The 27,573-nt window shown below is 30.7% G+C and overlaps 1 protein-coding gene and 1 long non-coding RNA gene across 2 annotated transcripts; both read right to left on the minus strand.

Moving 5' to 3' along the window:
* Nucleotides 1-11,591: 11,591 nt before the first annotated feature.
* LOC133176422 (putative nuclease HARBI1) lies at nucleotides 11,592-12,404 on the minus strand. Its single transcript, XM_061311547.1, has 3 exons — nucleotides 12,359-12,404; nucleotides 11,870-12,193; nucleotides 11,592-11,749 (listed from the first exon to the last, which is right to left on the minus strand). Exons 1-3 carry the CDS (start codon nucleotides 12,402-12,404, stop codon nucleotides 11,592-11,594), a joined length of 528 nt encoding a protein of 175 aa, XP_061167531.1.
* Nucleotides 12,405-20,218: 7,814 nt separating this feature from the next.
* Nucleotides 20,219-21,620, minus strand: LOC133176489 (uncharacterized). The gene is made up of 3 exons (XR_009719475.1): nucleotides 21,490-21,620; nucleotides 20,500-20,535; nucleotides 20,219-20,364 (listed from the first exon to the last, which is right to left on the minus strand). It is a non-coding gene; the product is annotated as an uncharacterized LOC133176489 (long non-coding RNA).
* Between the last annotated feature and the right edge of the window lie 5,953 nt (nucleotides 21,621-27,573).

Consider the following 27,573-nt stretch of genomic DNA (forward strand, 5'->3'; position numbering starts at 1 on the left):
CAGATCTTTGTTGGTAATATTTGATACGGTCTGTAAACTAATATTTTGAAGAGTGTTAGAGTATTGTAAAATATTATACAATTATTGCTGTTTTTTGAAGTCAACACGATTATTTAGACACCTGAGGAGTACAATATTTACCCAGCCCGAAGGTTTTGAAGGTCTCATCCGAAGGACCCAAAAGTAAATGAAAGTAATATGTAATTGAGCGGATTTTAAATTACATGTAACTGTAATTTGATTAACTTTGAGAAAAGGCGTGTAATTTACTATTACATTCAATACACAAAGAATGAAGGCGTGCAAAGCGCGGACGATCCTCAGCTCTGAGAGAAGACTTTTTTTCAATTCTAAAAGTTCATGAAAAGTTATATTTTTCAAAAATGATATTGTCAATAAAATCTTTTACACAATTGTTTCCTATATTTTGTTTAATAAATTATTGACAACTAATTTATTTTATACTAATTTTTTTAAGGTATGCGAAAAAGAAAAAAAGCTTCACATATGAATCGAACTCTCTCCAAAGCTCACGGTTAGGCATGAGACTGAACGCGTTAACCACTACTCTACGAAGTCTGCTTATCGTGTGTGATTTAAATAAACGAGTTTGTTGAAGCGTAATTTTTTTCAGAAATGTTTGATTTTCATATAGAATGGGTTTAGACTCCATTTTGTCGAAACATGAAATAGATTTTACGCTTACTTTTCCGTCATATAAACGTTAATGAAGAATGGAGACTTGACCCATTCATGTTCAAAAATCAATTTTTTATGGCTCTAATAAACCCATTTTCCACTAAATATGCTTTACTGTCAATTTTAAAAACAAATTATCAATCAAAAAGTCATTCAATAAAATAACTGAATCAAATGTGTAGAAGATGACATTACGGAAAACATTATTTTAGAAAAAAATATTACTTTTCCGTGAACTTTGAAAATTTGAAAAATATATTGTCCCAGAGCGGGGGGTTGTCCTCGCCTTGTACGCCCCCTTTCTTTGGAGATTTTCTCCCTTGGTGCGCTCTTTCGTTACGGAGGCAAGTTTTGTTTCCGCGTAAACCTTCTTTTGACATCAAGTATCCTAATCCTAAACACGTAAAGAATAGCTCAATATAATCATCAAAATCATTCCCAAAGGCGATGTACTTTGTACATATTGACACTGGAATAAAAAAAGATATTTTTACACACACTTTCAGTTTGACACATAATGCATGTTTGTCAAATTATACTAGCTTTCTGAGATATATGTAGCTTACAATACTGAAAAAAATGCATCCATTGTTTTAGATAAAATATTAAAAAGCTTAAAAAAACTTCGAACCTGAGAGATGTAGGTTAGGGGACACAGTATATAAAAAAATCATGAACATTAAATTATGTAATAGAAAAAAAGGCTGTTACTGAATCTGATATGAATCTAAAGGAATGTTTATGCATGACTATTTATTTCGAATACATGTTTTCTAAAATGTATTTTTCAATTTTATTTATTATATTAATTTTGCAAAGTAATGGTTATTTAATCAATTACAATTCAAAGTCACTGTAATGGTAATAGTAATTTAATAGTAATTGACTAGTAATTGAAGGAGTGGGCAAGTAATTGTAATTTAATTAATTACTATCCTATGTATTTGATCCAATCCCTGGAATGAAGAGTAATAAAAAAATAATTATTTAAATAAGTATAGTATGACTGATCCCAGATTCTGTCCCTTACATTTTTTTTTTCTGCATATACATTTTGTACGGGTATGTACCAATCTAGTACATTTCTAAAATTAATATAAAAAATATGCAGATGGCGTTTTGACGTCGTATTTTCCACTTTTTCTGAAACCCATTTCTATCCATTAGCGAACTAAACATAAAAAATCAGATATCAAAAATGCATTTTCAAAAATACTTTTTTCAAATGATGTTCCTCATCTTCCGTCGAAGAAAGGCTAGAGTGTATATGTATACTAATACTTGGTAATAAATTTATTCTTACTTGTGTATTGATTTTCGACAGATTATCCCGATCAATGTATATGATAATTATAAAAGTTTTGAGAAGCTTGTTTTGTTTTGTTTTTCTTTTTTTCTTTTTTTTTTGGGGGGGGGGGGTGATAACATATAGCTGAATTAATTTATACGTTGATTTTTTTTTTTTTTTTACCTCTTATCGGTTATGGTACAATATGACACTTATGATTTTACAAGCAAAACCGGGCTTTGACTGACCACGTGTTAATTTTTACTACAAATGCCGTGGGAATACTTGTACACTCAGTGCGATTGGTCAGTACTGTCTTGGGTATCGTGGGTTCTGTCTTTAATATGCAAATTAGGATTCAATGAGTTGAAAAAAAACAGCCAATCGATGAGTTTTATGGTAATCAAAGTAGCACGCTTGATTTAGCAAGGTGACACGCTGTTATTGGAATGATAGTAAAAATAAAATTAGATAAACTATGAAACCGAACCAGGTGTTAAGTGCAGTCATTTGTTTGTTTGTTTGTTTGTTGTTGTTTTTTTTTAATGTTTCTTTTTCTTTTTTTTAAATAAAATAAGTTAAATTCAAAAAATACAAAAAAAAAAAAAAAAAAAAAAAAAAAAAAAAAAAAAAAAAAAAAAAAAACTAATTAAAATGTTTCTGAAGAATTAAACATTAAGAACACGTTCATTTCCATTTGCCGAATTAATGAAACACGCTCTTTATTGATTTCCTGTTTCTAAAATGTCCACCTTATTGCTATTGCCCGTGTTTGTGCTTACGGGAGAGCTATGTATATGTACACTGTAGAACTAAGATTTATTTTTTTAATAGTTCGAGGGTAAACATTTTTTTTAAAATACCCTATACTATTTCATTTTAAAGTGTCTTGCATTATATCATCCCTAAAGTCGTTTTTAACAATGTTCGTCAGTCCTTGATCCTAAAACAGACAAAAGCGCTTAAAATGACAATATGTTGAACAAATTGTTATCAGAAAAATGTAGGTCTTAAGACATTATTTAAATTTCGAGGCAGTTTAGCGTTATTCATATATATTTCGCTTTCTTTGCAGTTGGCTTTGCAATGTATAATATTTGCTATTTTATCTCAGAAACATAACAGTGAACATTTAAACAATAAGATTACCACTCATTACCGCTACCTATTCGATTCATTCAGTCTGTAGTCATTTAGCGTCAGTTGAACGTCATGGCTACTACATGTATATGTATTGATAAGTTTGTGAAAAATCGCGGCAATGTAAGATTAGTCATTGATGGATATAAAATTCGAATAAATAAATAATATATGAACAATTCTCGGTTTTAAACTTTTCTAAAATGTTTTATGAAACAAAGTAGTTTTTTTTTTTTTTAAAGTGAAAAAAAAATCCTGCTCAAACTCTTACTTTCACCTCTCCGTGGTAGACAGAGGAAACAGGTTTTATGCATGTATATGTTGTATTTTTCCCTGGAGTTGAAGAGTTCCAATACATGTACCTAAAGGAACTGTGTGCTACATTTTAATGTCTATATATGCTATGGTACACTTCTAAAATAAGTTTGGATAAACAAAACATCTAGAATATATGTTTAGTAATTTTTGTATATTTTTCTTTGAATTATACAAGGATTTTCATCAATTGTTATCTTTTCAAATCCCCTTGTAGTGCATTTTGATTTTTTTTGTCTATGAACATCTGATGACACTGTAATCTCAAATTAAGAATATCTTGAAAAAAATTTCACTAGGTAAGGTACGTTGCGCATGACCTGAAGCGCTGGCTAACAAAGGAGGCAATGTAGCTTTAATGTATACTTCTAAATGTAGCGATAATGTATACTTTTTTGTAGCGGTAATGAGTATGTAGCGGTAATGCAAATTTTGAAAATGTAGCGGCAATGATACGTACCCCAAATTGGAACCTTGAATTCATACCTGCTGAGTTTCAAATGCCAATCTGGTATTCAGATTGATGTCTTGAATATTTGAAATTAAATTCTATAAACTGAAATAGTGAATCTTGATCCTTTTTTTTTTTTTTTTTTTTTTTTGGTATAAGCGTTTGAGTCAAAACTCTAAGCTTCCATAAAATCTTAAACCCTTTGCTAGTTGAATTCAAGTATAAAGTAAATTTTAAAATATCAACAGATAAAATAGGTACATAATTTAAATTTTCTAAACAATAGGTATTTTAAAAATTAATATCACGAATTAGAAATACAAAATTCGGTTTTAGGATGTTAGATATATATAATTTAGATAAAAAGCTAATAAAAAAAAGAGTACATGTAAAACGCTTTTTAAAATTCGAAGACATAGACTCCTAAAACTTTTTTGTTTTCAAATTTTAAAACAGTTCAACACCAGTTTTGGTTTTTAATTTATTTTTTTTTTAAATATTAGAATTCTTGCAATGCTAAATAATTCTCGAAATTTGAAGTTAAATACTGCATAAAACCGTCTATGGTAATTTTTTTTAAATAATAAAGAGCCTAAAGAGCCTAAAAACTCCAAAAAAGATAAATAAATACAACATTGGTTTTAGGTATTTACATTTCACATATATATATATATATATATATATATATATATATATATATATATATTAAATCTTAAAGAACACAAAATCAATATTTGTCATTAAGTTTAGAATTTTATACAAAGATGTTCACTTCTGAGAGTTTTGAATTATTTTCAATATTTAAAGTATGAAGTGTTACAATTATAATATATTTGCATAAATAGAAAAAATACTAGTAATTTATTTAAATCAAATATCATTGTATTAATTAGAACATTTCCGTGATTAAAAAATACTAAGATAAAGATTGAATGAAATTCGGATGTTTGTAATTAACCTAAATTAAATTCAATGAATTTGTAAGAATTCAATATATATATATGGTATCAGAAAAAAATACATGTAACAATTAACATAAAGTCATAAAAATTGATAAGCATTATAATTTATGAGTGACTGACATATAAAATTTTAATTCACATGTAAGCATATACGTGTACCTAAATTTACATAAATTTGAAAAAAAAAATTAGTATGATTTTTTTTTTCAATTTACACAATAAGCATTAAAGATGAGATAGCATAAATTTATTATAGACATCCCCCCAAAAAGAAAACTAGCATATATTTTTTTATTTGCATAAAATTTCCTATTCGTATAAATTAGCTTACATTTGCATGAATTAATATTAATTAGCCTGTTCCTTAATTTGCATCAATTAGCATACTTTTGCATAAACTTACATTAAGAAACATAAAATTTCCTTATTTTGCATAAATTAGCAGACATTTGCATAAATCTACATCTATTACATTAAAATGACCTTAATTTGAATAAATTAACATATGTCAACATAAATTTACATAAAATTCCTTTAGTTTGCATAAATTTGCATAAAATGCCCTTAATTTACATAAATTTTCATAAACTACCATAAATTTGCATAAAATGCCCTCAATTAGCATAAATTACCATAAATTTGCATAAGATATCCCCAATTAGCATAAATTAGCATATATTTACCTAAATTAACTATTAATTAATGTAAATATATGGTAATTTATCCTAATTGAGGACATTTTATGCAAATTTATGGTAATTTATCCTAATTGAGGACATTTTATGCAAATTTATGGTAATTTATGCTAATTGAGGACATTTTATGCAAATTTATTTAAATTTATGCTAATTAAGGGCATTTATGCAAATTAAATGCATATTTATGTAAATTTAAGTATATTTTTTGTAAATTAACGTCATTTTAAGCAAATTTATTTAAATTTATGAAAAAAATATGCTAATTTATGCAAATTGAGGTCCATTTTATGCAAATATATGTAAATACATGGTAATTTATGTAAATGAAGGAATTTTATGCATATTTATGTAAATTAATCTAAGTGTATCCTATTTTAAGCAAATTAAGGAAATTTTACGCAATTTTGTGAAATTTTATGCTATTATATTAAATATTTATTTTAATTTATGTAAATTTATTGCAATTTTTATTTATTCATGAAATTTAACAGCAATTTTATGTAAATTTATGCTTAATTGACGAAACGTATGCAAATCTATTGCTAAATCATATAAATAGATTTAATCTATGCTATTTTCATGACACTGTTTGCTCATTTATGCATTTTTATGTAATTTAATGCTAGTCAAAGCCAATTTATGGTTATTTTTATCTTTTTGGCTTATACGCTAAATTGATTCATTTTACTTGAAATTGATAATTATTTATGCTATATATATATATATATATATATATATATATATATATATATATATATATATATATATATATATATATATATATATATATATATATATATATATATATATATATATATATATATATATATATATGGTTATTTTACAAAATTATTGGCTATTTCATGTAAATTAACCTAAACTAATTGTAAATTATGGCCTGGATTCGGTTGTATCAACGGTTTGTTTAATCTAATGAGTTATTAAGCCTAATGAATAATTAAATTCCTAATGATGCATTACTTAATGAAGGCATTATGTAAGCCAATGAAACCAAGATGTTTGCAAAGAGTTTATTTACTGGAAGTTGTGAGTCGTATAGCTGATCATATAGTGGCTCTCCCGAAGTGCGCCGTAGATCGTATTTTATAATGTACAATACATAATACTCATTTACGTATGAAATAGACAAATCAGATTCAAGTAAACAAGTTATTCAATAAATCTGTACAAAATCCTGGAATTTTATAAAATAAATTGTAATTGAAACATAAACTTTAATAAGCTTCAGTCCAACGTCCCAGTATTGTGCAAAAGTTAATATAATGTTAAGATCATTTTTAGCAATGCTCCGTTACTGTTCCTGTATCGACTTCCCAAGATAGATAAACATCCTGGTAGCTTACATTGTCCTTAATCCGATTACCAGGTTTGTTTTTTCCTACGGAAAAGTCTTACACTTTCATATCCCGATTGGATTATAGGTCAATGCACTCTATCTTAAGTACATTGTAAATAGTTTAATATGTTTATTTTCTGATTAAAATAATTGTCTCAAACCCTATAGGTTTACAATTAAAACATGTTGTACAAAACCTTTATTAGAGTCTTATTAGTAAATGGATCATTAAATATTTAGGAATTCATTAAAGATCTATCAACAATAGAGGAATATCCCGCAATGCAATGCGTTACCACTTCCGGTGGCGTTTTCATGGGCGTTTCCTTTGTTTAACATATTCCAATTATTTAATAAAAGAGTCCAATTAAAAATCCACCAAAATGGTCGCTGTTTTTAATTATGACGCCAAAAACTAAATTACGTCATTTTATCAATTCTGTGAGCGTCTTGAAGGAAATAACATAAATCTAACGGTGACAGAAGAACAGCAGTCTAAGTCGATTAGAAACCGTGGCAAAAATTTAGACACAACAAAGATTCAGTTATTGACGGAATAAGTGGAGAAAGATATTAATATCCTCAACAGTAAATTGACCAACAGTATAACAAACGAAAAGAAAAAAAACTAGGAGAACATCACGACGCAAATAAACTCTTTGGGGATCGCAAGCCGTTCCACAAAAGAAATAAAAACTAAATGGACAAACATGCACCAAGCGGCGAAGAAAGAGTTCAGCCTCAACAAAATTTCCCAAAGAAAGACAGGAGGAGGCCCCTCCACTAAGCCTCTATCTACTTTCAGAAGATTGTCGACTTATATAAAGATTCGCCGACATTCAATGGATTGTCTGGGCTTGAGACACAATCACTTGGAAAGTTTAAGTTAAAGCAGGCATGTCGATGAAAAAATGTATTGAATTTCAATTATTGTTAATTTGCAATACGTCTTAACGTATTATATAACAGATAGATTATGTTTAGATTCATTCAAGTAAAGTAGACGCAGTGGTAGACAACTATTTAGTACATACATGGATACATTTCATTACAAATTATGGGGAGGGGTCAATTAAGAAACGACCATTTGATTCGGGGGAAAGGGGGGAGGGCTGGCAGACTTTGGAAATAAATAATCCGTCCTCGAAAATGTTTAAAATAAATAAAATCTGTCCTCAACTGGGCAAGAAAATAAATAACTTGTCCTCGAGTCTACGATTGCTAGTAATATCGCAAAAAATAGAGCGCCCCCCCCCCCCCCAAGGTAATAAAGTTTTGGACTTTGTTTTTGTTGTTGTTGTTGTTTTTTTTTTTTTCTTTGCTTTTCGTCAGACTTTTTGAAGTGAAGAAGAAAAAAAAAATACCTGGCCTCCATCTTCTCGGAAATAAATAATCTGTCCTTCACCGACGTTAAAACATGATTGTGACGTAAATCTTTTGTCTGTTTTATCCATTCTATAGGTTAATATTGAGCTAACTCCCCAAACAATCCATTAATTCACCTGTAAGTGTCCATTCTTTTTGGAAAACTGTACATTCTTTTTAAGAAAGGATTGGACAGTTACATTCTTTTTTCAAAAGGATTGGACAGTTAAAACAAACAGAATGGAGAGTAACAGGTAAACTTTGGAATGTGCCCAAGAGGAAACAAAAACAAAAACATTAAATACGATTTGATTTACATGTAAATAACAAAAAGAACGTAGAGATCTTATTTAGTTAATCCAGAACACAATGCCTGCACAGCACCTGCTCGATTTTACACTTTTAAATCCATGAATAATGCCCATTATTTCAATACTCAAAACTCAATTTTCATAAAACTTGAATTTAAATGACACAATTTCACATTTGATTTAAATTTCGAAAACATCATTCCCTTGAGAAGAATCCATTTTAAAAAATAAAGTACGGCTAATACTAAATCCACCACCCAGAAAACAGTTTGCACTACACTGCTTCCATAGAAAATATTTAAAACATTTCCAGATTTGATTTGAAATATATATTTTCAGGTCGAAGTTTTTTGCTCGTGGCTAATCCAACACTCAGAACACAATTTGCATCTCACCATTACATTGCAGCAGTCAATATATCCTCAAAAATTGATTTGAATTAAAACATTTCCAGATTTGATTCGAATTTGATTATCTGTCGAAGAAGAAATTCATTTTGGGGTAAAATTTTAGCTTATATTTTCTTTTACTATTCTCTGTTCCCAGGTCCAACTATCACTGATTTTGTGCATCTTTTAGTTCATTAGATTTTGATTCTGTCATATACTCTCTCCATCGGAGGAAAACATGCATGCCTTTACAACGCAAACTATAAACTGATTTTGAAGCATCGCATCCTTGTATAAATACTAGTATCCCCCAAAATCCACCTGTAACTGTCCATTCTATAGACAAAAAACTTTTGCTATTCGCATTTGAAAACACAAGGACTATTCAACAAATTACTCTGCATCCCAGCTTACCTGTGACTGTCCATTCTGTAAACAATGAACTTGTATGTGTGCTACCTGTCATATCTGATACCAGTATTGTACATTTTTTAATAATTCTTAGAACAAAGGAAATCATGTTTTAAGTAGAAGAAAGGCCTTAAACTGTCCATTCTGTAGAGAAAGAACTAATCTCGGGCCTACGGCCCTCGATTAGTTTTACGGCCCTCGATTAGTTCTTTCTCTCACAGAATGGACAGTTTGAGGCCTTTCTCCTTTACTGAAAATAAATAATCTGACTCTGTGAAATTTGCCAGACACCCCCCCCCCCCGAATCAAGTGGTCATCCCCTTAATACACTAAAACGAGTTTTCTCCCTTGGTCTGGGATTGATTACAGTATGATTACAGCAGTAGATATCACAACCAACGCCTTTACATGCCGCCTGTATGTTAAATCATTAATCATTTATCTCGTTAAGTTTCATTTAAATCTTCCCAACAGCAAATCACAAGAATCCCTTCGTTAAATCCATAAATAGGCAGAATAAATATAATACAGTCCTTCAACATTTATTCACGAAATGACGTCACTGTACTAACAACGCCACCTTTTGTAAAAAAGTTACTGTGATGGACAGTCAAAAGTGTCGTGTCCTTATTTTTATGAAAACCGCGGATGGTTGCTTCATTTGAGTTGGTGGTCTATCTTATTTCATTTAAAGGTTTTGTCATGATTTTTTTTTTTATCTAATTATAGAATTTTTGTACATGGGTGTGAATTTTGACAACTTTAAAGGTCATATCCATGATTTTTTTTTCGGGGGGTTACAGTTCACATCAGCTGTAACGAAAGTAAGACTTGGACATTTTTGACAAGCATACAACAAACAAACATACACAAAACCCCCAAAAGCTGAACATAGCAGCTTGCACAAAATTTAAAACCTTATTTAATGGGGAAGGGGGGTGTAGACACATAAGTCTATTTTCCAAGTCTTTTCTTACAGTATTAAGAGGAGCTTGTGTTTCCAATTGGGGGAGGGGTCTTAGGTTATTTTTTGTTTACTCTGAAAATCACCCCCCTCCACCCTCCACAGTCTACAGATCCCTCCAGGGACTTTGTAAAATTTAAAATTTGTATTTACAGGGTGATGGGCACCAGAGAATTAAAACAAAAAATGCATTATTATTTTTTTTTTTTTATAAACAGACGAAAGCAACATAAGTACCTTGGGCTCACTCCAAACTATGTGCATGCTAACGGAATTGCTCATTCCGAGCAATGAAGGAGAGCAGGTCGTCGATGAGTCTGATCTTGCGCAGAATGTGGTCACCGTGGCGACAGAGGTACATGTAACTGCGGCGACAGAGGTAACCGCAACAGAAAAACCAACAACTACAGCGACGACAAGCATGGTGCCAAACATGTAATTATAGTTCAGAAATAAATAAATTGTTGATATAGACGTGCATAAATATCTTTTAATTCAATAAATAATCAATATACTTATTACATCAAATTCAAAATGTGTCTCTTCCTGAAGAGAATCTGCTATCACCATTCAAATTGGCGAAATTTAAGTATAGTTCTGCATTTAAAGTGTTTACACTTACCTATCGACGTATAGTAACCTACATGTGCTAATGTAAAATTTTACATGTAAATAGGTTATAACATATATTATATAATATAATAGGATAAAATAGAAATTCATGATTGCACACATCGCTTAGTTAACAAGTTTAAATCTATGGAATGTCAATAAGCTCCAAAGTTCGATCCTGCATCAATAGTAACTTATAAACACATACATTATAAGTCCAAAAAAAAAAAAAAAAGGTGGAGAATATAGGACAGCGCAAGAAGGTAAGACCTGAAGACGTGACTCAAATGCAGTACGCAGTGCTGGCGGAACGACAACAGAAATTATGGGAGCAAACGGTGTACTATAGGTTGATGGACAAAAAGCTTAGACGGGAGTTGGATATGTCTTCTGATGATTAACTGTTTCTTTTTTTCATTTTTTCTCATATTCGTGGGTTTTTCTTCTAACCTATATTACTACAAGTATAACTTTATGAATTTGAAAACAACTATGTTAAGCGCACTTAAAGTGTTTGTACAATATAGAAATGAAATACAATTTATGAATAAAATACAATAACTATACCAGTGTATACCAATAAACGCCTTAACTGTTTCCATTGGTACACATAAAATAAATGCAAGTTCTTAAAAATAATGTTGTTTGATATAATTTCTTATGTTTTTCCCATCCTCGGGTCCGTTGTACTGCCCTTGAATATTCCCATCGACGTCCAAGTCTTGATCTTCGTCTGCAAGTGGCTCCCGGAATGAAATAGCAAGATTGTGAAGTACAGCACATCCTCCTGAAATCAAAACATATAAGTTCACACAGCAGGTACCTAGCACATGCAAATAAAATTACTTGTGAATACTAAATGAATATGTTACTAAGCCTATTAACTACATCAGTCTAAGCCTTGTACCTATGACTGTCCAGACCCTCTCCGGTGTCATCACTATTTCAGCATGGAGGACGTGAAAACGCCTCTTCCACCAATCAAATGCACGCTCAATTGTCACCCTGGTCTTGGAATGGGCCGAGTTAAAGCGTTCCGGAGCTGGTGTCGATGGTCTCTGATACGGGGATATGAGATAAGGTTTACATGCGTAACCGCTGTCACCAAGAACAACCCCATCCTTAATCGAGTGAAACTTCTCTTCTATAGTTTGTCTTATTCCTGACATACGGAATATATGACTGTCATGTGTACTTCCGGGCCATCTAGCTACGATGTTGGTAAATCTGCCTGAAAAATATGTTCTCGTTTTGAAGTAAAATATATCAGGAGTTGGGATTTCAGAATATCGAAGAAAATCTCTCTCTCTCTCTCTCTCTCTCTCTCTCTCTCTCTCCTGTATAATCACAAATCGCCTGTACATTTACTGAGTGGAAGCCTTTCCTATTAACATACGCTGGTTCATTTTGAGAGGGGGTTTGGATTCGTACATGGGTGCCATCTATGCAACCTATGATACCCGGGAATCCAGCTAAATTGAAAAATTCGTTTTTGATGATGGTAAGTTCGTCATCGGCAGGCCATCTGATAAATCGGTGAGCCAGGGAAACAAGGGCTCTAGAAACTTAACGGACAACTCTCGAGACGGTTGACTTGTTCACTCCAACAGTATCTCCGACGACTTCAAAACTCCCACTAGCGTAATATCGCAAAGAAATGAGGACCTAAAGATTTAAAATAAAGTAGTATATGTCTTTATGATAATTTTAGTCAGAAAACCCCCCCCAGTCGAACAATTTATTTTATTGGCTTTTAAATTACCTAAGATGTTATTCTAATGATTCAAAGAAAGAAAACATTGCTATATCCAAGAAAATTTCGAGAGGGGCCTACCTTAAGGGAAAAATAGGAAAAGTCAGTATTAGGCAAGTTTTTTGTTGTGTTTTTTACAGACGTATACATGCATGTCATATCAATTTAAAGTGTATACGTATTAGAAACGATATGACTATTATTAATATACATGTATTTCAGCTTATGTTTTAATTAGTTAAGATAATTTTTAGTTCCCCGATTTTTTCTAATGCCATGAACTATAGACCAACTTCCTGTGTTCTGGTCCGAATTTTTTTTTTTTCAATCCGACATTTCTAACAGTGAGCGGAAGAAATTGTGATAGGAATTGAAAGAAATAGTAAAATATTAAATTTTGATTTTTTTTTAAAGTCACTTTTGTCGATAACTAAATAAATAACCCGAGTAGTTAAAACATTAGTTTTGATTTTTAAAAAACTTAATTTAGGTTCAAAGTTCATAATATTTAAACCAAATTCAGTTTCTGCTTTGACATAGTCTAGGTGCAGAATTATGCGCTTTAACAGAAAATGAATTGTTTTTAGTCCTGCTGGGACGCCATACAAGTTATGAAACAGACAATGAAGCTTTTCGCTTATTGAATTTCAATCTTGTCCGAAGCGCAGCCGCACATTACTACAGGGCTCTTCGTCGGTTATCGCTTCCCTAACGCTGTCAGACACACCATGATACTTTTTTTTTCTTCTCCGTTTTCCCCTCTCATTATTATTTTCTTTTTTCGTTAATTCCACTCTCCCCTCAAAGGGTTTTGTAAATATGTAAATATGTTTTTCTATATTCAATTTTGTATGTTTTTGTCTGTTTAAATGTAATATTTGTGATATTTATTTAATTGTATGTCCATTTATATTTCATATATCTCCATATGGAGGAAATAAAGAATGAATGGAGGAAATAAAGAATGAATGTATGAATAACTTAATGAAGAAAAAAAATAATTAATTCAGCCAAAATTCAATTAATTGATAATGAAACACGCAGGATTAATGAGGTTGATTAATTTATTCAATTTACGAAAAATGGTGAAGACCTACAATATTAACAATGAAATCTGATAAAATTACTATTGTAGAAATTGCATATTTTTATGTAAACTTAATCTTATGCATATCAGGTATATTAGTTCATTTTTTTTTTTGTAATTTATGTTACATACATGTATTTTATTAATGTGGGCCTTCACCATTTTTCATACATTGAATAAATAAATAAACCTCATTAATACGGCATATTTCCATAATGATGGCGAATAAATCAAGATATTACATAAGTTGTCAAATAAATCTTAGAGGAAAGATTTTAAATGATTCAAATAATACAAAACGCTGCCCACCCCGAAGACGACTCTCCTCTAAATGTATCACAAAACAGCCACAGCATTTTAATTTTAAAACGGAATATTTTTACATTCGGCTGGCCTTTGATAACCCAGACACAGTCGGTTGGTGTTTTATACATGTACAAGGACATATATAGACACCCCCCCCCCCCAAAAAAAAAAAAAAAATAATAATACTAGCATATAGTTGCGGATAGTCAGTTTCCAAGCACCTGTGACATGCTTACATGATATGCAGAAAGGGGAACAACTCTAATATTTTAGAATCACTTAAGAATTTCGTAACAGTTCAGCTTTGTATGATCAAACAAGATTATTCAAATAATATGAGATGTATGTATGTATAATCATGTATCATGTTCATGTATAATAATTATTAATTATTCTTGTCCTATATGGGTAAATATTGTCAGGATCCGCCACCAAGGTGACGCAATATGTGACGTAATCAACTAAGAAAAAAAAAACAACAAAAAAAAAAAAAAAAACAAAAAAAAAAACAAAAAAAAAAAAAAAAACAAAACAAAACAAAACAAAAAACAAAACAAGGGAAGGGGGGTTGTGGTGTTTTTTGACTGTTTTCGTATGGACAGTACATGACAAAGTAAGTTTTTTTAATCAGCTAAGTAGAGTGTACCTGTAATTCTGTTGACAAAGTCTGCGACCTTCTAGTCCAATGGCCGATTATTGGATCAAGTAAATCCACGATTTGTTTTATTGATTCCTTTCCAAATCGATACTCGGATACCGCCTCCGAATTTCCTCGTCACTCGTGTTTTGTACAGAAAAACGTTCTCTAAAAACCATATCCGCTCTTCTTCTACCCAACTGACCAAACGTCACGTTGGCCGCCATTGTTAATGAGCGTTTAAAGAAGCCCTCTTGGCTTCATTGAAATTTGAGAAATTAATGAAATTTTAATGCATCGATTTGTCCATTAAGACATTGATACAACGGAATTTAATTACACATTAAAATGATCAGTTTAATGAAACTTTAATGATTCATTGAATATTGATTTGTTTGTTTATTTCTCTCAGACCATACGATGGTATATGAGGTACATGAACATATTTACATATATACAAAATACAAAGTCAAGTAAGGAAGAGTAGTATGAAATGACAAAGTATTACTGAAAAATGACCAATATCTTTTTAACAAACAAAGACAGCTTTATCAGTGAGTCAACATTTGTGGTGGACATAAGATTCTCAAAATTATAAACATTTACATGAAAACAATACTTCTTATCAATAAGTTTTATACGTAATGAGGAAAAGTATGGACACTCCATTACATAATGGAATTCATCGCCTAAAGTATTTTATTACATAAATTACATATTCTTAAAGATCTATCAGTATTAATCCATCTACCAGCTTCAATTGGAAGTTTGTGGTTACAAATTCTAAATTTTGTCAATATAATTCTTAAATCTTTTGGGAGTTTACTTAGGTACATTTCTCGTCCAAAATTGTTTTTAAAAATCCTGTAATTTAAACATTTAGGTGAATTTTCTATGCTCATATGCCAGTCTTGTAAAAATTGACTTAACAATGTTTCTTTCACAATAGATTTTAACCATGAAATACTAGAAAAATTTTGATTCATCCACACATAAGAGAGACCACATGAATTCAAAATATCTTTTATACATTTCAACCATGGATGCATAAATAAACCTTCAGAAAAGCATTTATGGAGAAAGCAATACATTATATATGTAATCTTACGTTCATGTGACATCAAAAGTTTAGCCCAATAAGTAATCATTCGTACCTTCATACGTATTATTAAAGGGTATCGCCCAGTTTCCCCATATACCATACAATTTGGAGTGCTGGATTTCACATGTAAAACAAATTTCAGAAATTTTAAGTGTACCTTTTCTAAAATATCTATATTTTCGTAGCCCCATACTTCACACCCGTACATCAAAATTGGGCTTATAACTCTGTCAAAGAGATCTATTTGACAACCTACTGGCAAATTAAAATACCTTATTTTTCTAAGTACTCCATACATGGCTTTTGATGCTTGTTTAGTTAAATGTGTTTTGGCACTTCTGAAAAAACCACTACGGGACATGATAACACCTAAGTATTTAAATTCGTTCACAATTTCAATTGGTGCACCTCTATACAAAAATATTTTCTTTGGTATTCTTCCTCTAGAAAAAATTACTATTTTAGTCTTGTCTGTATTTACTTGAAGCTTCCAATGGTCACAATAATCAGAGAAAATATTCAGTGATCTTTGTAAATCCTCTGGATTATCAGATAATAAAACTGTATCATCAGCATAAAAAAGTATAAATAGTTTAAACATAATCTGTATTTCAATTTCTAATGTTTCACTAAAGCTCGTAACCCCTTCAATATTATTCTGCAATAAATAGTTTTCTAAATCGTTAATATATAAAGTAAAAAGAAATGGGGATAAATTTTCCCCTTGTCTTACTCCAAGGTTACACGTGAAAAATTCAGAGATATTTTGATCAATATATATCTTCGATTTAATACCACTGTACATATTTTTGATAAATCTTAGACATTTACCATCTATACCACTTTTAAACACTTTGGACCACAAACCAGATCGCCAAACAGTATCAAAGGCCTGTTTAAAATCAATAAATGCACAATACAATTTTTTCTTACTAAAAGAAACAAATTTACACAAAAAATCTAATATCAGTATGTTATCTATTGTACCATAACCTTTTCTAAAGCCAGCTTGGGCTTCAGTAATCAATTCTAACTCATCAGCAAAAATATTCAAACGTTCACATAAAATACTGGTAAATACTTTTCCTAAACAGCTTAATAGTGTTATTGGTCTATAGTTTTCAGGAAGAGTTGGGTCTCCCTTGTTTTTATATATTGGCTTAACGATACAAATAAACCATTCCTCAGGTACAAAACCAGTATCAAAAATCAAATTAAAAAGGTCAACATATAGTGGCAAAAAGCATGATATCGTTGTACTTATATATTCGTTACAGATTTGATCATACCCTGGGGCTTTATTATTTTTCAGTTTGTTAACTGCTTGCAAGATTTCTTCTGCAGAGATTTGACAATTTAAAGGGGAGTTATTATCGAGATTGACATCATTATCATCTACATCACCTTCATCATCTTTAGATTCATTATTTTTTTTTTTAAAAATCGTACATTGCTTTGATATCAACTACAGTTTTACATCTAGCCTTCGAACTATTTAAAATTCTCCAATATTCCTTAATATCACTTTTCTGTAGATTTTCTAGTTTTGACGTTATAGATAAAGAATGTTCTTTAATACATTTATCCATTGTTTTCTTGTATTCTTTACTTGTAATCTTAAGATTTTCGGAGTTCTCCGGGGTTTTGTGTTTGTTGTGAAGACGTTTAGCCAAATGAAATGTTCTTCTTGCAGTGCGGCATGTCGCATTGTACCATGGTCTATTAACTTTATGATTATTTTTTAGTTTTGATTTGTTTTTCACATCTAGTGTAATTTCTGCAGTAAATAGAAATAGACTACACAATTTACTAGAAATGTTGTTTATATCGCTATTTTGGACAGTATCAAGATTTTCTCTAAGTTGTAAAACTTCTGTCTGTAATTCTTTCAATTTATCAAATTCAATGTTTTCTTTGAATTGTTCAGATTTTTCCGGGTTCCATTTATACTGTTTGTTATTGTTTTCGTCACACGGTTGATCGGTTGAGTGAGTTTCTACCTTTAGGCTTTCGAGTTCAAATGTTATTGGACAATGAACATCAGAATATAAATTACAAAAATCATGAATATAAAATTTTTTAAGCAATTTGAACATATATACACTACATATTACATAATCTACTGTACTACTACTTCTACACGTGAGTTTATCTTCACCAGCTCTACCGTTTGCTATAAATGCATTGTTATTTTGACAGAATTCAATGCATTTGTACCCGTAATTATTGCAAGTAGTATCTACAGGTAAACGATCAAGTTTTATATTCGTGTCACATAAAATGCTACCATGTGTAATAGCTTGTCTTGTTTCTTCATCCCAATTATTATGATCTGCTATAAATTCATCAACATTTACATAGTCCTGCAGTTTACCCACACGGGCATTAAAATCACCTAACAAACATGTATATTCAGTGTCATGTGAGAGATTAAACAATTCTCTCTCTATTTCTAGAAAACAATCTTTTGAAGCATATTTTGTATTTTCAGGGGGTATATATACAGTTCCAAATAGAATGTCATTTGGTAGATTAAACAAAGTTTTGGCAAGTGAAAACCAGTAGACATATGGGCAACATGTATTATGTACAGTAAAAAAATTAACAAAATCTACTTTAACAGCTAAAACTATCCCGCCAGATTTAACCTTAGCTATATCAAATCTATTTTTCATGAAAGTACAATAACCTGGTATGTTAATATTGTCAGTATTATCCGTTTTTGTTTCAGTTCAACCGGATCCTGTTTTACAAATATTTTTGGGATTAAAAACTGGTATTGCTTATGTATGTCTGAAGGAATCTTTCTGAAGAGTATTTCTGGATAATAAAAACAAGATCTCTAACAAAACCGAATTTTGATGTTTGGTTGTGATTGAGATACTCGAACATTCGTATCGTAAAAACTTGCCTCGGAAGGTGATTATTATCCATGCAGCAAACCTTTCCAAAGAAATATAGTTTTCTTTTATCAATTTCAGCTTACAATAAAATGTTGAAACCTTTTCAAAATATTCCAGTCTTTTGTTTTCAAATTGTTCCATAACTCACAACCGAATGATACTGAAGGTAATACAATTAATTCATGTACATCTATTTTCATTTTATGCTAATGTATGCCGGTTTATTTATGCAATTTTACAGTAATTATGGTCATTATGGTTAATTATGGTCCAATTATTTTGTAAATAATAAAAGTAAGTCATAAACTAAAATTTTCATGAAAATATCGAAAATTTGGTTAAAGGTAGAACAGGATTACAAATAATACCATACAAAAATGACCATTCTACGGTCTTAAATGGTAAATGGAAAGATATTAAAACGAAATTAATTTAAAAAAAAAAAAAAGAAATGTTTAAAAAGGTTGAGTAGCAAGGTATACATCCTGATTTAATCATAATATTTTAAAAAGTTTGCTGGTAAGCTTACAATGCATTAAGTGACATATCAAAACTAAATCAAAACTCAAAAGCAAAGCAAATAAATTCTAAGATCATGTGCACAGACGGGGTACTAAGTTTTTCCAGGAAAGTCTCCAAGTAATTATAACTTATGAGAAAAAATTTCGAATTTTGGCATCTAATTTTTTGTCAAATTGATTACAGGCAAACAATTTGATAACTAATCTATGCATATAATGTGTGTTGTTAATTTTGTTTTTGTTTTTTGTTTTTTGTTTGTTTGTTTTACGTCCCTCTCGAGAATTTTTCACTCATACGGAGACGCCACTACTTGCCGGTGGAGAGCTATACTCGACACTCAGGGCAGTGAGGGATCTTTTTTCGTGCCAGCACCTAATGCGACACGGGACCTCCGTTTATACGGTCTCATCCGAAGGACCGGTCTCCACGTCCCACAGTGGGATTCGAACCCGCGACGTAAGGATCAACTAAACTAAGATCTTTTTTTAGAAATCAAGACGAGGAGTATGTTTTCTACCTGAATTTTCCTTAGGAATAATGTCATGTAACTTTGCTGTTAATTCAAATACCCTAAAATGTACAAGGAAGGGAAACTTCCCGTCGAAAAAAAGAAAACGTAAAAAATGATATGCCTGTTCCTAAGAACTTTTCAAGAAAAGTTGAATACGATGAAATCTATTTATGTTACAAATAATTTAAAAAAACTAATTATTTGCACCAGAGCTATTTATGTGTGATAGTAAAAGAATTGCGTGATCAACCAACTCATGTGATATCACAACAAATTTGTTCTTATATATCTGAAAGAATATTCTATGCAAATTGTGTACATTTGTACATAACTTACAAATTAAAATCAAAACAGAATACGCAATCTTATGATGTTTTGAATGCCTTTCAAGGCAGCCTTATCATTGCTGAGATGTATACGTGGTGAATCTGCATGTATGGCAAAGAAATTTGTTTAATCATTAAACATAGCTGAACAAATTCTGTTTCAACAATTTCCTCTAAAAAGTTGAAAAGTATAGTTTGCGAAAAAAACTTGGGGAAGGTCTATTCAGCTGTCTCAGAGTCAATTATTTCGTCCATCTAAGAAAAAAAAAAATCACAAAAATTAGAATGGATGTCTTTTGTAAGGAACTGAGAAAGATATTAAAAATATCACATCTAAATCTTTAAGAAATTTAAAATTTCATTTCTAACTGCAATTTCAATTCAACATACTGGCCTGTCCTGTTCATTGGGCTTATCAGCTAAATCCTATGATAAAGAACCATAACTGAATTTGTTTTTGCATAGCTAAGTACATTTTGAGCAAATGCATTTCTGCATAGCAAACACTTCTCAGATCAAACAGTAATATTGAACAAGATAACTTAGATCAGCTATTTCATGCATGATATTTATTCATTTAAGTAATATATATCTACTTAAGTGATGTTAAAATCTTTAAATTGTAAGACACTTTATAAATGTTTCACATGAAAAGCAGACCAAAGAAGGGATCACTTTGACCGTCTGTTCGACTCTCACACTTTAGATCTTGGGAACTCTCGGAAATTAGGGTTTGATATTTTGAGTAAACGTATTATAATAAAAGCATGACGTTATAACTTGAAAACTTAACATTTTCTTTTCACATCTGTGACAAAATTTGGTTCATGAAAATTCTGTCTCTTAAATTGAATATGAATTAAACATTTATTAACACTTTTTGTGAGAGAATTGATTTGGTAATCAATAATTGTGTAGAGTTGCCCTAATGTAGGTTTGTATTATAACAAGGATTTTGAAAAAGAAAATCTCGATTTGCGGTGAATATTCTAAAAAGTGAAATTGTGCTTTCTCTGAAATGGACACTTTCATTTACATTCAGACAAACTTGCAAGCCCACATTGCATTGATCTTCAAAAACATATCGAATTATTTCAGTACGTTTTCTATTTATTTGTAAACAAATATAATGAAAAATTAATACAAAAGGTGCTCTGTTGTGAAAACAAGAGCCTACATTATAGGTAATATTAAGTAAAAATGATTTTTTTTTTTAGATTCTTCAAAACCTCTTTCAATTTTAAAAGTAGGAAAATGGTAACCATGTTCAGTTTTTTTTTTTTTTTTTTTTTTTCCTGGCGATTTTTATTATTTCATTTTTGGATAGCCAATAAAACTTGAAATGCCCGAAAATCAATATGACAAGCTATATATGCTCACCCTCTCCCTCCTATCACAGCTACATCTTCTCCACCACCAGCTGCAGGGACATCGTGATGGCTCCTTTTTAGCTTCATCTGCTCTCAGTATACAACCAAGGGACAACAGGAGAACCACGACCAATACAAATTTCATCTACACGAATAAATTTTTATATGTATTTTTTTTCTTAGATACTTTTATGATATTTTAGAACATGGTGTAATTAAGTTAAATAATGTGTAAAAAGCAAACCTTTTCGTATACAATTGACAATGGTGCGAATGTTCGCCAGAATGTATTTTTTCTAATAAATATACATGAATTATGTAGGATGCAACATATGGAAGGCGCAGTATTGCGTGTTAATTGCGCATGTTGAATTTGAATGAAAATGTGAAACGTCAAAACAATGTTTAATTTGAAATTTAAATAGAGTTTGTCAGAAGGTAACCAGATATGAGTTTTCTCCATGATCATCTCAATTCTGTATGATTGCATATATCTTTGCTATAAGCACAATGCTTTTGAAAATACTCGCGAAACACTATTTTTTTCTTTTAGACTGATAGTTCTTTTTTACGTCATTGAGAATGGTTTCGCTTAAAATATGAGTCAGATTGTATTGATTTTGTAAGCAGCTTTGTATTTAAAAAATTGACATATTTTGGAAGATGTGACGGCATGCATGCACTTGCCTCTATATCCGTTTATGATTAATAACTTTGGTAACCTTGTACGCAATTTTGATTTGTTTTCTAACGAGTTAAGCCTAAAAATTAATCTAGTACGATAGTTTTATTGATTATTTTTATATTCTATCGTTTTCATATTTCTACGTTTAAAGATTAAAAAAAAAAAAACACTCGTACATAAATTCTTTTTAAACCCCCCCCCCCCAAAAAAAAAAAAAAAGAATTAATAGATCTGAAATAGGGAGTGTTTAAATAAAAAGTTTCGTATGCATCATGGATAGTACTTATACTGACATGAAGGCACACATATAACTTGTAAATCTTTACTTTAAATTTTATATTGCCTTTTGGCTTCGTCTACAGAAGAAAAACATGTAATGACATGTTTAGGTCTTCCCAGAAAGCTTGGAAATGTAGATCAATATGATGTCCAATAATCAGTACATCATAGATCAAAATCAACCTTTTTATGCATCAATACTAACATATCTATAGATACATTTTTTTTTCTATTTTATCTTGAGATCATAAGTCATACTGAACATTAACTGATTAATGATATTGAATTCTCAAAAGAATATGATAATTATGCATGACGAAAATAAATGAAAATGGGAACATTTCGGATTCTTTTACTGAAGATCGCAACCGAACAATATATCTTAAAAATAAAATTATATTATATGCTTGGAATAGGTAATGAAAGGACAATACGAGAAATATTTTGAATGCAAATCTCATCTACAAGAATATTTTTTTTTTATATGTATTCTTCATTTGCTGCTTATATAATATTAAATTCCCTCACATGTTAATAATTCCGTTTAATAATGTGTAAAAGCATACCTTTTCGTATACAAATGTTATACCCCTTTGGCGGTAAACGAGGAGGGACCCTTCTCATAGTTATTGTATTAAAAGAATAATGAAATTTTCAATGTTTCAAGAAAACAATAACTCAAAATCAGAAGTGATGGTATTAATACATTTAAGATTAAATTTGATCCATTTATGTTAGAAGCAAGACTAGGTCAAGGTCATTTCTTTTTCCTTGACATTAAAACTCGAAAATTGCTGTTGTCAATCATATGATGCCTACTTTTATTTCCAAAAATAAAATATTCTTTTGGCATACAAAGATAAGATATACAGTCTATCAGATGATGCTCCAGAAATTGGATAAAAATAAATTTAGCTAAAATAGAAATAGGTTTACCCAAAGGGGGAATTTCGATAAGGCCGCTTATCGGCCCACTTATTTTCATAAAAATAAATTTCGTTTTATTTTTTCAAAATTGGTTTAGAATTCAAGAAATATATGTTAATTTTTGTTATTTATATTTAAAGAGTTTATATGAGATGAATTCACGCCGTAGTTGGCACATTCTTAGATGTACCCTCAAATGCTTTAACATTAGGCTAATGGGAAAATATAAGAGGGTGGCATTTATAAATCGATGGTTAGAATATGAAGTGCATGAGGGACACTCACCTAGTTTTGCTCAGTAATTAGATATACTCTGCACACTAATATCTTAAAATATGATGAGTGTCGCGTGTGCACTTCATATCCAAAAATTGAAAATTGTCTAAAATTTACATATCTAAAATTAGAAACTCCTGGTTACTTGTTCTGACACCGTGTTAAAATACTAAGCCAAAAGTAGAATATTTTTACTAAACCAAAGAGAACTCTCGAAAATATTAAATAAGAAAACATAATCGTATCCTATAGTTATTTCCCTACTTATTTCGTCGCTCGCGTATAACGTTAACGTCACATATTTAGCTCACCTACACGAAATTGGGGGAGTTTTTGTAATACCATCGTTATAGGCGTATAGGTTATTAAAAGTTTTTAATCATTTTTTTTCATATCATCAGAGTCGCCTGATTTAGTGTGTTTTCTTGTCATCTGTAGGGTTTTAGATGCTGCATTTTCAGTTAAAGAATGTCCAGGTTAATGTTTTTAAAGCAGGTTAATGTTTATGGAGCAGTGCAGCCATAAGCACTTGTTGAGAAGACGTGCTTCATGATGCATCTTCGGATGCACACTTTCAGACTTCCTTCAGATGCTAGATCTGACTTACATTTCTTGATGAATGCTCAGGGTATATATTTTGGAACATGTCTCATTTTCATGTAACTATAATCCCTATCTAGAAGAAGTATGCACCGATGATGCATTTAGGGTTAGACATTACCAGAACTGTAACAGATGCCGGATTTTACATTTTCCGAATGATTGACTGAACTAAAGAGAAGTTTAAGAATTAGTCCATTCATTAACGTTCTTTATCATGGATATGGTTATAGCCATTCCTTTGAATAGAAATTCTCATCGCTTCAATCTGTTAGAGAAGGCTCACATATATTTCCGTGTGGTCTATATGTACGGAGCGTAGATTACTTTTAAGACTGGATGTTGATGTTGATTTGTACGTTTCTGCAGGATATGATTTAACATGTACATTTGGTATTTACAAATTGCGGCTATGGTCTAAAAAATCAAATAGTGACTAGAGTTAGTAAAACAACAAAAGCATCAAAAGGTAGTTGGGAAGCGCGAGGAATTACATGTAGGTCCTCGCTTGCCTGGATTGTCTCATTTTTGCTGAAAACATAATGCACCTCTTTATGTGCGTAAATACTTTTAAGTTTAAGAATGAATAGAAGACATGCACTCAATGTATTTTAGTTTTTTTTTTATCATTTGGCTATTTATTCATACATTCTGTAAGCACTGCATTACATGTAGCAATAATAGTCCACTATCGGCACACCAAGTATAACCTGGTTTCCATAAAAAATTGAAAATGCCCTATTTAAAAAAATCATTGAAGCGAAAGAAAATGCAAACTTGATCTATAACCCAAGTTTAACACATATACCAAAACAAAAATCAGCTCAATATATGCGATTTAAAAAAAAAAACAAAACAAAACAAAACAAAAAACGCCGACCCCCCCCCCTTTTTTTTTTGAATTTGTAATATTCCGTCAAAAATCAATGAGGCAGAATTTAACGAAATTCAAACTTGAATTTCAAACTCTGTTTCTCATCAGGATACACTATAAATACCAAAACCAGCTCAATATCTGCAAGCGTTTAGAGAAAAGTGCAAAAAACTAAGTGGAACAGACTGACAGATAGACAGAAAGACGGACGGACAAACAGGCGGACAGACTATGCGGAAACTTATAGACCCCTCCGGCTTCACCGGCATGGGACTAATAATTACTATCTTGATAAAATATTTTGACTGGTATTATTAAATACAATGTACATTGCAGTATGATTCTTTTAAATATACTTTAAAAATACAAATAGCTGCATTTTTTAATCGTACCGAATTCCGAAATAAATCTGTTAATTTCAAGATTTTTTTTTTTAAATTCAATTTAATGAAATTACTGTACATTTTATTAATACTATATTTAGCACAATAACTTTAGTTGATAAAAATGCGTTGCAAGCAGTGTCAAACACCTGTCAATGACAGTTTAAGTTTATCTATCTCTTGTCTATATTCCTTTACATTTGCCTTTCTACGTACGGGAAAATGTTAAATGTTGGTTATTCAGTCTAAGTATAAACTGTCGATTAATTCATTTTTTGAAAATTCCTGTCTTTATTATTCATATACGTTTTATATGTTACATTCATCCTCTTTGAAAGAAGAGTTACAATTAAAACACGAGAAAAATCTTGCACCTTAAAACGCATTCAAATAAAATAAATATCATTAATTTTCTGTTAATTCATATAATGAAATTGGTTATTTGATGTTTTTATTCACATTCGTAATATTTCATTTATGATTTTGACGTTAAATAAACTCCATTACCCCTTTTAAATATCACCCCTCCAAAAATATAGGGAAGAGGGTATACTTAAATTTTTAATTATCACGTGACCAGAAAAAGTGCAGTATAATTTTTTTTTTTCATATTTTAAGGAAGATAACGCTTTTATCTACAACATATCACAATTTCATTATTTTTCTTGAGGGGCCGAAAAACCGCCTTATCGAAACTCCCCCTTTCCTCTATTTGTCATACTTTTTCAAGGAAAATAAGTTATTCTATATACCTTCTACATTTTTTCTTCTTTTTTTTCACATAGGGTGAAGTTACGATAAAACAAAAAATGATACAAGAACAAAATGTTTTGATCTTTTAACGAGAGAGAAAAACATTTTTCTTGCTCAAATCTGTTAAAAAGTTACGAAGCTTTCAAAACCTATTATATTTTGTTAGAATGCTTATTAGTCATATTGGTTAGTCATATTCATTTAATATTTTTAGAACTTCTTTTTATTATCTATTATTTATTAATTTCAAATGCTGCATGGGATTCCCTTGAGATTTTGATGCTTTAAAAATGATAGAAACATTCAAAAATTCTGAAGGAATTCTGAGAAGCAGAAAAGGAGAAAATTTCCTCTGTTTCGACAAGATTTTAGTCTCTTTAAGATATTTAACTCAGCTTATATGGAAAGTTGTACAGTTATGAGAAGGTATAAAAACTACGATCTTTTAAATTCCTAACTTCTAAATATAAATGATATTAAAGGAAATATTCTTTCATTTAGTCAGAAACCATATAAAAATGCTTCCTTTTTTATCTTGCAGCTTTATGTTCATAAGCCATTTTGTTATTGTTGCTACTGCAAACACCATAAACTTAAACGTGACATAAAAAAAAAATCATCTTTTAAAATTTATAACAGTTCAGATTTTTTAATAAGGAAATAAAGGAATTAATGTAATTTGGAAGGATGGAAGGTGTATATATTGAGTGTACGACTAATGCTGCTATTTTTAAGATTAACCTAATGTTGTTACTCCAGACAATATTAAAAGGATATCCGGAAAGCTGTTGTCCCTGACGTTAACATTTTGCCAGTTGACTTCAAACGAAACCGTTTCATAATTGTTAGGTCATACACTGAATTGTCAACGGATTTTTCCGTTTGCCCGATCATGACAAGGAGCACAGGTCGGATGTGACCGCCTGACCTAACCTCTAATGCTTTAGAGGTCCGTGTTTGTTTTGTTCCCGATTTGTATTGTTTCAAGGGACATTTGAGCTTGATTTTCTGTGTGTTATCCCTATATCCTAAACAATGTTTATCAAAGGGAGTGACATTACAAATATGTTCGATGAATGATTTAGAAGTAACTTTTTATATGAAATATGGAGATAAGGAACATTATATTAATCAACCTCGATGTCCATTTAGACAATACAATTCGGAAGCAGAGCAAACACGGACCTCCAAAAACATCAGATGGGATCAGGTGCCATGAAGGAGTGAGCATCCCGGTCACATACGCCGTGTGCTCCTGTCATGATCGGGAAAACGGAAAAAAGAAAGAAAAAAGAAAAAAAAAACATAAGGCGACAA

Source organism: Saccostrea echinata, unplaced genomic scaffold, assembly GCF_033153115.1.
Source record: "Saccostrea echinata isolate AGI-Se365-2 ecotype Australia unplaced genomic scaffold, CSIRO_AGI_Sech_v1 ptg000075l, whole genome shotgun sequence".
NCBI classification, from domain to species: domain Eukaryota; kingdom Metazoa; phylum Mollusca; class Bivalvia; order Ostreida; family Ostreidae; genus Saccostrea; species Saccostrea echinata.

Excerpts from the sequence above, each read along its gene's own strand:
- LOC133176422 (XM_061311547.1), bottom strand. The coding sequence starts at position 12,404 with ATGGCACCCATGTACGAATCCAAACCCCCTCTCAAAATGAACCAGC. Across the intron at positions 12,194-12,358 it reads CCCTCTCAAAATGAACCAGC|GCAGATTTACCAACATCGTA; the intron begins GTATGTTAATAG and ends CATATTTTTCAG. Across the intron at positions 11,750-11,869 it reads GAGGGTCTGGACAGTCATAG|GAGGATGTGCTGTACTTCAC; the intron begins GTACAAGGCTTA and ends TTTTGATTTCAG.